This window comes from Nicotiana tomentosiformis, chromosome 5 (assembly GCF_000390325.3).
Source record: "Nicotiana tomentosiformis chromosome 5, ASM39032v3, whole genome shotgun sequence".
NCBI lineage: Eukaryota > Viridiplantae > Streptophyta > Magnoliopsida > Solanales > Solanaceae > Nicotiana > Nicotiana tomentosiformis.
This window is the reverse complement of record NC_090816.1, coordinates 71,338,893-71,350,080: the sequence shown is the minus strand read 5'-3', so window position 1 is coordinate 71,350,080 and position 11,188 is coordinate 71,338,893. Positions and strand designations below refer to the sequence as shown.

At 43.2% G+C, this 11,188-nt stretch overlaps 1 protein-coding gene across 1 annotated transcript; it reads left to right on the top strand.

The window, feature by feature from the left end:
• Positions 1 to 421: 421 nt before the first annotated feature.
• On the top strand, positions 422 to 2,843 carry LOC138892556 (uncharacterized). The gene is made up of 3 exons (XM_070176290.1): positions 422 to 518; positions 1,358 to 1,428; positions 2,130 to 2,843. The coding sequence occupies exons 1-3, from the start codon at positions 422 to 424 to the stop codon at positions 2,841 to 2,843; spliced, it is 882 nt and encodes a 293-aa protein (XP_070032391.1).
• The last annotated feature ends 8,345 nt before the right edge of the window (positions 2,844 to 11,188 follow it).

The following is an 11,188-nucleotide window of genomic DNA, read 5'->3' as shown; positions in this document are numbered from 1 at the left end:
CTCGGTCAAACAGTAAAATTGGGTGGGCTCGATTTTATCCGTATACAGATAGTCCCCTCATTTGTTTGGAGTGTAATGACAAGAAACGAATTGAGCCTTCGATTTTTCTACCTCGACCTGTCATGACATCATCCTCGTGATGTAACCGACGGAAGTGACCGAAATGTCTCGTCTGTACAGTTAGCAAGGCATTAAATGCGCGTCAGTCGATGGTCGGCCACTGCTAATTTTGAACTGTCGTTATGAAATCTATAAATAGCCCTTCTCTTCACTATTTTGAACTTTTACTTTCAAATTTCCAATCTCCAAAGCTTTTCACATCTTCTAAGTTCTTCATCTGTAAATCTACGGTTCTCACTGCTAACCTCTTCTTAGAAAACCAAATCTTATCATCTCCATCTATTTTTAACTTCAAATCCAAATGGCGAAAACATCAAAAACTGCTCCTCAAAAGGAAAACTCTTCTTCATCGCGGCCGGCCGGCGATAAAACATCGATGAGGAGTGTGTTCCCGGAGGGTATGTCCTCACCTCCGACTTTAAGACCGATAAAGCCTCATCGATTCTTAGTCGATGCGAGCCAATGTTGAGGTATATATGCTCGATAACTAAGAGATACTTTAAGCAGGTAAAGAAAGACTGCAACTGGGAGGACAAACAAGTGGTGATCCCAACCCCCCGAAGAGGGCATCACCACTCATGTGGAAGGGTTTCTAAGTGTTTACACTTATCCTTTCACGCTGGGCCCCCTCGACCCTGTCGTCATTGATATTTGCCGTCAATACCAAATAATCCTAGGCCAAATCCATCCTTTCTTTTGACGAATTATTATTCTGCTCCGATTCTTCGTGAGCAAAGTCGAAGGGATACCTTTAACCGTCGACCACCTTATCAGGTTGTACAGCCCCCACCTCAATCAAGGCGGGTTAATAAAACTCCCACTCCAGGGTACTAAAGTCCTATTCTCGAGCATAGACGAGGACAAGGACTGAGGCTGGATGGGCCGGTTCATTCGAGTGAGGACTTCAGACCTAATCCCAGCCCAGAAGATACCATTTCCCGAGAAATGGAATATGAAGCGTAAGTACAATCCCCATGTTAGCTCCAATTAATTATTTTGCTCCTTTGCTTCTTCGAATCGATATCCTTTTCCATGATGTAGCAGTTGCTTGGATGCCTGGTGCAATTCCTAACCTCAAGAGCTGGGTTGGGGACCTGGCCTCGACCTCTACGTATGCCGAGTGCTCATGGTGCGATTTATCAAAGGGCCGATGGGAGGCCAAAACTCATGGTAAGCCCTTTTCTACGTCTTTGATGATTTTGTTAAAGCATTTCTTACTTAATTTCCTTTCAAATAGGCCTTGGCAAAGATGCTGTCATGAGACCCTTATCTGGTGAGGAGGAGACTTTGATCCTGGCACCAAAACCGGTGAAGGACTAAAAGAGGAAAAAGATCTCAACCTCCGAGGATCTAGAACCTAAGAAGAAGGCGGCTCGTAAGCCGAGGAAGAACATCATCCTCCTGACCGAAGACCCTATTTGGTGTCTAAGGAATGAAGACGAAGAAGAGACTCCGGGCTAGTGGCCCGAACGGGAATGAGCACCGAGTCCCCAAAATCCATTAAATTGGTGAAGAGTGCAGAGGCTCCGTCTCGAGATAAGGGGGTCTCGGGAAGAGACTCGGGCGAAGTCCCCGAGTCATCAAGGATTGAAGATGCCTCCCATCATAATGAGCCAACGTTGGGTACGGCTGTAGGGGCTGGTCTCGAGGCCCCCCTGAGATAGAGAGAACGCCCCAAGTGATCCACTTGGGGCAATAGAAATTGGAGGCTCCCCGATGATCCCCTCGTTTTTCGAGGAGATGATTCAAGAGGCTCGGGCCTTGAAGACCCTCACCATCGAAGGAGCCCACAGAAGGGAGGATCCCTTTCGTGATTGTTTTAATGGGGTCGAAGATACTACCGGCCTGAGCGACTTGGAGATTTCGAGGAAGGACTCGGACGAGGCATCGAGCCTTTCTAACGAAGCGCAGCAAGCTCTAAATCGGGTAAGCCTTAACTCCCCTTATTGGTATTACCTTTGAGTTCGTTTTTCTCTTCCTGTCTAACTTCTTTTCTTTGTTCTGCATAGGCCTCAACGCTTTATTGGGAAGCATTTTCTCGGTCTCGAGTTGAGCTGAGTTGGTATGAGGCCGACCTTCGAGGGCTCACGGAGGAGAGAAATGTCCTTAAACTTCTCTGTGGGCAAAAAGAAGAGGAGACCAAGGACCTCCGAGCCGAGTTGGCCAAGGCTCACCAAGATCAGACCGACCTAATCGAGCAGGTAATGAAAATCTTAAAAGCTCATGGGCTCGATTCGCGAACAGTAGTTAATATTTCAATCTCACAGCTGCAGCAAAAGGTTGAGAGGATCGAGCAGCTCCACGAAGAGGTCAATACGATGAAGGCGGAGACTTTGGGGTGGAAAGAAGGCATGGACCGCTTTGCTGCAAAAAAAGAGACCGCTTTATCCCAATTGTCATCGGCCAAAATTCAGCTTCGAGGCATGAGGGAGAAAAGCTCAATTCAGGAAAAGAAAATAAGGGAGCTCGAAGCTCGGTTGGCTTCCGAACTTGCAAAGGCCAAATATGAAGCTGAAAAGGATAAAGCCGAGGCAGATGCGATTGTGGTCGTCTACCGGGCCGATGCTGAAGCCGCTCAAGTCCAAGCGAGAGAGGCATCCGAGACCACTCAAACTCGAGCATATTGGATTGCTGAACTCGCCAAATGCCAATCTCGGAGGGAAACCCTCGATGAGATCCACGCTCAAGGTTTCGATTTTACCGACAAGATAATAAAGGCATAGAGGGCATGAAGTCGATGCTGGAGTGCTGGCCTCCTCCGATGATGATGATGACGCTGATAGCAAGAGCGGGTCCGAGAGAAAGGGGGGTCGATGAAGAAGAAGATGCGCCTGGAGAAAATTAGGAACCTTAGGATTTTTTACTTTTGATTTTTTGTGTAGGATTCTGATCGGACCTTGTAAATATTCTCATATATATAAAGATCTCTTTTCGACTTGTCTTTATTTCATTTTTTGCCTTGTGAAAATTGTGTTTCATTCATGCCTTATGAAAATTTTGTTCATAAGTTTGAGGCTTAGGCAATTTGATCGAAGTCGGACTAGTGTAGTTTTCATAATCGAGTGAGTACTTGCTCGAACTAGGAGTAGGGTGACCCTTAGGTTTTAATTGAGTGAGGATGATTTCTCGAACTCAAAAATAAAATGGCCCTTTAGGCTCTTGAATTAGGCAGATACGACCATAGTAAAAAGAATGACTTTCTCCCCCTTTTCGGCTTGAAAGGTTTATTGTTTAATCATATAACATCTGTTGTGCCTTAGCATAAAATAAATAATTTGCTTGAGAGTTCGAATGATTTTGTACCCATTAGGGTTTTCGATGGTTGATATTATCGAGACCCTTAGTAATTCAGCCGAAGATAGCCTTTTTAACTGGTTTATGAAAATATTCGAAGGCCTGTTTTATAATAGAAATCGGACGTCTCCGAACCGTGTTATTTTGGGCTTGTTCCCTTGTTATACTTCGAACTTGTTCGAAGTATCAGTCCTCGGGTGGGGTGTCGTGGCCTATAAAATTGAGGGTTGCCTTTTTAAGGTCTTACGATCTCGATGTTTTAGTAATTCGATCATGTCGATTTTTCTGATGGTGGTCCCCGAGTGGGGGTCAATTGTTCGAACTGTAGTTGTGACCAGCCCTTAAGCCGGTTTCCGTAATAGATCACAAGCACGACATTATAAAGTAAAAATTTCTCTAAGGCATGAAATATCCGGCAAGGGAAAATACTTTTTTAATAGATTAAAAAGCGTACATGTTTGCCATTAGGGCTTGAGTAATCTACAGGGGCATGGTTCGTTCAACCATCTTAACCTTACAAAATTTGCCTATCGAGATCCTGTATTGTCGGCACGAAGTATTTTTCTATTCGAGGGTGATGCCCCCCAGTATTCGAGGTTGATTGTAAAGGAGCCTCAGATACTGTTGAATTGCTCTAAGTTAGCACGAACAATGGTTACCTCATTAAAAACCTCGCCGAAAAAAATCCATTTGGGACAAAAACCGGTCTAAGGGAAAAAGAGTGCAACGCATGCTTTCAAACATAAGGACTTTGTGTTTGAAGAATCCTTCGATGTCTTTGATTAAACACCTGCAAATGGTAAGTATGAAATATAAATGAAAATGGAAAATGTCGTACCTTTGTAGTAATATCGTTTGAGGAGTGATATATTCCAATTGTTTGGTAATTGTTTGCTGTTCATCGTGCCATGTTTGTAGGATCCTTTTCCGATGATATCGAGGACCTGATACGGTCCCTCCCAGTTCGGGCCAAGTTTTCCTTCGTTTGGGTCTCGAGTATTGAGGGTGACCTTCTTCAGAACCAAGTCCCCGATTTTAAAGTGTCGAAGATTGGCTCTTCGATTGTAGTACCTTTCGATCCGCTATTTTTGTGAGGTCATTCGAACGAAGGCGGCTTCCCGTTTTTCATCTATCAATTCGAGGCTTGTATTCATAGCTTCATGATTTGACTCTTCTGTTTCATATCGAAACATGATGCTAGGTTCCCCGACTTCAACCGGGGTCAGAGCTTCGATGCCATATACTAAAGAGAACGGTGTTGCCCCCGTACTGGATTTTGACATTGTTCGATACGCCCAAAGGACTTCGGGCAATACTTCTCTCCATTTTCGCCCAAAGGATTTTGACATTAGATTTTGAATGATGGTCTTGTTTGTTGATTCGGCCTGTCTGTTCCCACTAGGATGATATGGCATCGACAGGATCCTTTTTATATTGTGATCTTCGAGAAACTTTATCACTTTGCTGCCGACAAATTGCTTTCCATTGTCGCATACGATCTCGGCAGGCATCCCGAATCGGCATATAATGTTGTCCCACATGAAATCTATGACCTCTTTCTCTCTAATTTTCTCGAAAGCCTGTGCTTCAACCCACTTAAAGAAATAGTGAGTCATAAACAAAATAAATTTAGCTTTACCTGGGGCCGATGGTAGAGGGCCGACGATATCCATTCCCCATTTCATGAATGACCATGGGAATAAGACTGAGTGAAGTTGCTCTCCGGGTTGGTGAATCATCGGCACATACCTTTGACATTTGTCGCACTTTCGAACAAACTCTTTGGTATCCTTTTCCATATCGGCCCAATAATATCCTGCTCTGATGACTTTGTGAACCAATGATTCGGCACCGGAATGATTTTCACAGGTGCCCTCATTTATTTCTCGTAGGACGTAGTAGGTATCTCCTGTTCCTAAACATATTTCCAATGGTCCATCAAATATCCTTCTATACAGTGTTCCGTCTTCGGCCAATGTGAATCATGCGGCCTTCGTACGTAGAATCCTCGACTCCCTAGGGTTTGATGGAAGCTTCCCGTTCTTTAGGTATTCGATATATTTGTTCCTCCAATCCCAGGTCAAACTTGTGGAGTTAATTTCGGCGTGGCCTTCTTCGATTACTGACCTTGAAAGTTGTACGACAATCCCCGAGCTAATCTCGTCGTCTTCGACTGATGACCCCAAAGTTGCGAGGGTATCGGCCTCGCTGTTTTGTTCTCGAGGCACATGTTGTAGGGTCCATTCTTTAAACCGATGTAGAGTGACCTGTAGTTTGTCCAAGTATCTCTGCATCCGATCTTCTCGAACCTCGAAGGTTCTGTTGACTTGGTTTACCACAAGCAAGGAGTCACATTTGGCCTTGATGACTTCTGCTCCCAAACCTTTAGCTAGCTCGAGACCTGCAATCATGGACTCATACTAGGCCTCATTGTTAGTTAACTTGGTAGTTTTGATAGGTTGTCTAATTGTATTACCCGTGGGTGGCTTCAAAATGATGCCTAACCCGGACCCATCAAGATTTGAGACTTGATGGTCGTTCGGGGTCGATACTCGATATCGTACCCACTAATTTTGACGGACCATTTGGCCAATCGGCCTGAAAGTTCGGGCTTATGCAAAATATTGCAAAGAGGATAAGTAGTCACCACGTAGATCGGGTGACACTGAAAATATGGTTTTAATTTCCTAGAGGCACTTATTAGGGCAAGCGCTATTTTTTCTAAGTGTGGGTATCGAGTCTCAACCTCACCTAAAGTTTGAGTAACATGGTAGACAGGAAATTACGTACCTTGCTCTTCTCGAACTAGGACCCCACTTACCACGATTTTCGAGACTGCTAAGTACAAGTAGAGTCGCTCGTCCACTTTCGGGGTATGAAGTAGTGGCGGGTGCGACAGGTACTGCTTTAATTCTTCCAATGCTTGTTGGCATTTCGGGGTCCATGCAAAACTATTCTTCTTTTTGAGCAGTGAGAAAAACATGTGACTTCTATCTGAAGACCTCGAGATTAATCGCTCTAGGGCGCCTATGCGCCCTGTTAATCTTTATATGGACTTAACATTGTCCACGATCATGATGTCTTCTATTGCCTTGACCTTATCGGGGTTGATTTCGATTCCCCGATTTTATACCATAAAGCCGAGGAACATGCCCGAGCCGACCACGAATGCATATTTCTCCGGGTTGAGCTTAATGCTGTATTTCCTTAGTATACCGAAGGTATCCTGCAAATGTGTCAAATGGTCCTCTGCTCGCAGGGACTTAACTAGCATATCGTCAATATAAACCTCCATTGACTTACCTATTTATTCTTCAAACATTCGATTTACTAAGCATTGATAAGTGGCACTAGTATTTTTTAGTCCAAAAGCATTACATTATAACAATAGGTACCATACTTAGTGATGAATGAAGTCTTTTCCTGATCTTCCGGGTTCATTTGTATTTGATTGTACCCGGAGTAGGCATCGATAAAACTAAGGATCTCATGGCCGGCCGTGGCATCGATTATGCGATCAATATTCGGTATAGGAAAAGTGTCTTTAGGACATGCTTTGTTTAAATCTTTATAGTCTACGCACATTCTAAGTTTATTTCCCTTTTTAGTGACTACGACTACGTTTGCTAACCATTCGGGATATTTTACCTCCAAAATGGATCCTATTTTGAGATGTTTGGTTACCTTGTCCTTGATGAATGCATATTTTAGCTCGGACTGAGGCCTTCTCTTTTGTTTTACCGGGCGGAACTTCGGGTCCAAGCTCAGTCGATGTGTAGTGATCTCCGGCTGGATCCCTGTCATATCTAGGTGGGAGCAAGCAAAACAATCCATATTATCGATAATAAATCTAATGAGTTTTTCCCTGAGCTTGAGGGTTAACCCCGTACCCAGGTATACCTTTCGATCGAGTAGATGCTCGATCGGTATGACTTGCTCCAGTTCCTCGACAGTCGATTTGGTGGCATCGGAATCCTTGGGGATTATGAAGGAATGAGGGATCCAGTAGTCATCGTCCTCATCCGTTCCCTGCTACTCTGACTGAGTCGAGGCTGGTGGCTGTGGCTGCTATTTAGCTTCCTATTTTTCTTTGGACTCCGATCCCTGTGTTGACGAAAGCGTCGATACCGGTATTACTTTGTCGATCGCGAACATCTTTTTTGTAGCATGTTGTTCCCCATACACTGTTTTTACTCCATCTGGTGTTGGGAACTTCAGCATTTGGTGAATGGTTGAGGGGACCGCCCTAATGTTATGAATCTAGGTTCTTCCGAGCAGTGTGTTGTATCTCATATCGCCCTCGATCACATGGAACTTTGTTTCTTGAATAGTTCCGGCTACATTTACTGGTAGAGTGATTTCACCTTTAGTTGTTTCACTTGCCATGTTGAAGCCATTGAGGATCCGAGCTGCGGGTATGATCTGATCTTGTAGATCGAGCTGCTCTACGACTCTCGTTCGAATAATATTGACCGAGCTTCCTGGATCAATTAAAACACGTTTAACCTGAATTTTATTCATAAAGATAGAGATTACCAAATCATCATTGTGGGGTTGTGAGATCCCTTCTTCTTCCTCATCATTGAATGTTAAAGTGCCTTCTCGCACATAGTCTCGAGCTCATTTTTCCCTAGTGATTAATACTTTAGTGCGTTTGAACACGGGCCCTTGTGGAATATCGACCCCGCCAACGATCATGTGAAATCATGTGTTGTGGTTCTTGCTGCTCGTTTTTCCTATTTGCATCCTTGTCTCTGAAATGGTTCTTAGCTCGGTCACTCAAAAATTCTCGAAGGTGACCCTTGTTGAATAGACAGGCTACCTCCTCCCTTAGTTGTCTGTAGTCTTCGGTTATATGACCATGTGTACCATGGTATTTGCATATTTGATTGGGGTTTCTTTGTGATGGATCGTTTTGTAAGGGTCTGGGCCATCTAGTATCTTTGATTCTCCCAATGGCTAACACAATACCTGATGCGTCGATGCTGAAGTTGTATTCTGATAATCGTGGTGCTTCTGTGGGATCGGCATGTTTATCGAAGCCACTTTAGCTCATGAGCCCTCGAGAGCTCTGTCCTCGATCATTCCTTCGATCATTTCGGATGGGATTACGTCCTGGGCCATTGTTTCTATGATCGGCATTGTATGGTTGATACCAATCTCTGTTCGATCGGGGTTCTCTGTCGATATCCCTTTGAGTTCTGCCGATGAGCTTGTTTGGATAAACGGAACCGGAAGGGGTCCCTCATTGATCATCTTCGATCCTGATCTTTGACTGGTACCGATTATGTACATCGGTCCAGGTTACCACTGGATATTCAATTAAATTTTGTTTTAGCTGTCGTGATGCCACCGAACTGTGTTTATTCAAACCCTGAGTAAAGGCCTGAACAACCCAATCATCTGTGACCGGTGGTAGTTCCATGTGTTCCATCTGGAACCCAGATACGAATTCCCTCAATATTTCGTTGTCTTTTTGTTTCACCTTGAAGAGGTCTGACTTCCTAGTTGCAACCTTTATCGCTATGGCATGTGCCTTTACGAAGGAGTCTGCAAGCATGGCGAATGAATCGATGGAATTAGGTGGCAAATTGTGGTACCATATCATTGCTCCTTTGGATAAGGTTTCTCCAAATTTCTTCAGTAAAACAGATTCAATCTCATCGTCTTCCAAGTCATTCCCTTTTATTGCGCATGTATAAGAAGTGACATGCTCATTAGGGTCAGTGGTCCCATTGTACTTAGGAATTTCTGGCATTCGGAATTTCTTCGGAATGGGTTTCGGTGCCGCACTTGGAGCGAAAGGCTTATGTATAATTTTCTTTGAATCCATACCCTTTAGAATCGGCGGTGCCCCCGATATTTGGTCAACCCGGGAGTTGTATGTCTCTACTTTCTTGTCATTTGCCTCGATTTTCTTTTCTCCCGATTCAATCCATTTAGTGAGCTCCTCGAACATTTTCATAATGGCGGGGTCAATCCCCGATTCGTTGGCATTCGACCTTTCCGGCACAGGCTCGGTCTTTTGAACGACTTCTGGTTCGATCCTACTCGGTGTTCGGTGTTGATTTTGTAGTTGTGCTATAGCGGCCTATTGAGCATGTAACATTTTGAATATCAATTGGAGACTAACTCCACCATCTTCTCTGCCCTGCCTACCTCGACCACCTGATCGAACTTCCCTGCGTATACTACCTTCGGGTTGAACGTCCAAATTTGCATTTAGGGCAACATGTGAATTGACATCAACGAGATTTGCAATTGGTGCTCCCTTGAGGTCGGCCTGAGGCACCTCGATTCCTGGGGCTGCTATGTTGTCATTTTTCACATAAAATTCGAGGCTGTTATCACCATGTGTAGGCGCTACTTGTGAGTTTGACATGTTTATCCTGAAAACAAAGTTTCTTACGAGAACAAGTGTAAAGTAGGGTGTGTGATCGGAATTAGTATTAAGCAATCACTATTATCCTAGGCCCCACGGTGGGTGCCATACTGTTTACTCTTAAAATTGGTTCACAATTAAACTCATAGTGTGGCTCTAAGAACACGTGATTTTACTTAATACCAATTGATAAATATAAGGATTAATAACAGAAATGAACTATAAAGTAAAGCAAACCAGTGTTAGAATGAAACTCAACTCTCGAGTCTGGATACCCTCGAACTGGTTGATGCATGAACAATTAAAATATAACAAGCTGATAATAATCGTATAAACGAGAAAGAAAATTGTACTCCTAATAATTGTACAATTAAAATTCCATGATTAGCTAATTAACCGTTTATGATTTGATTCGTTCCGAGATTTACACCATGATCCTCGATCAGTCAATGAGATTTACACTGTGATCTTCGACCAGTCATGGATATTTTGCCTTTCCGTTATTATGCTATCTTCGATGTTGCTCGATGTCTGTATTATTTGGCTTCGATCGCTACTAGCCTCGATGTCGACAGGTACCTCAGTTCTGCACTCGGTACCTTGTTCTTGTATTTTAGCCAACTCCATTATGAGGTCATCCTCCGATGCATTCTTTTGGTCTCGGTCAAACAGTAAAATCGGGTACCGTATACAGTAAGTCTTTTCATCAGTACTCCTAATTAAACTATTTTGTCCCATTCACAAAATTTATCTATGAGACTGGTGTTTAGGTAACATTTCGATTAAAGTGAAATGGACTGCATTCAAGCGATTCGCTCTTTAGGTTAGTTTCTTCTTTTAATGTCCGTGAATGTTCATGAAAATATAAATTTTTGCTTCTTTATCCTAATTATTCCTAAACCTCAAACTCACACGATGATGCATATTTTGACATTGGTTATTGTTACAATTTAATGTAGACATATGCTATATAGTGAATGTAGACGTACAAAATGAATGTAGACATACTTTTATCTAATGTAAATTGCTAGCAGTATTATAGGGATTAACATCAAATTTATAGAATTTCCTTTTTTTGATTTTTTACTGTAGTTAAGGCTTTGTGTATTTGTATATATACTTGTTACTTATTGAAATAATACACAATGAGATTGCCATTATCCCTATATTTAAATGGTACCAGAGCCAAGTCGGTAATAGGGATTAATACTTCGCTGGAGTTGACGAGCGTGAGTCTCAAGTGCTGGCAAAAATATTTCGGCAAGGCTCTACCCGACATCCAATGCCAGCGTGTGATTTGTTCGTTTTGTATCTAGTTTTTACTCGCAAGATCGACTCTTGGTTTCTGGAAAAACCATGGTAGTTCCCTGATGTCACGACCCAAAATTCTAC

What these genes read in the sequence shown, in the direction of transcription:
- LOC138892556 (XM_070176290.1), top strand. Translation starts at nt 422, where the DNA reads ATGGCGAAAACATCAAAAACTGCTCCTCAAAAGGAAAACTCTTCTTCA. An exon ending in GAGGAGTGTGTTCCCGGAGG is followed by an intron (nt 519 to 1,357) that starts GTATGTCCTCAC and finishes CCTTTCAAATAG; the next exon opens with GCCTTGGCAAAGATGCTGTC. An exon ending in TGATCCTGGCACCAAAACCG is followed by an intron (nt 1,429 to 2,129) that starts GTGAAGGACTAA and finishes TGTTCTGCATAG; the next exon opens with GCCTCAACGCTTTATTGGGA.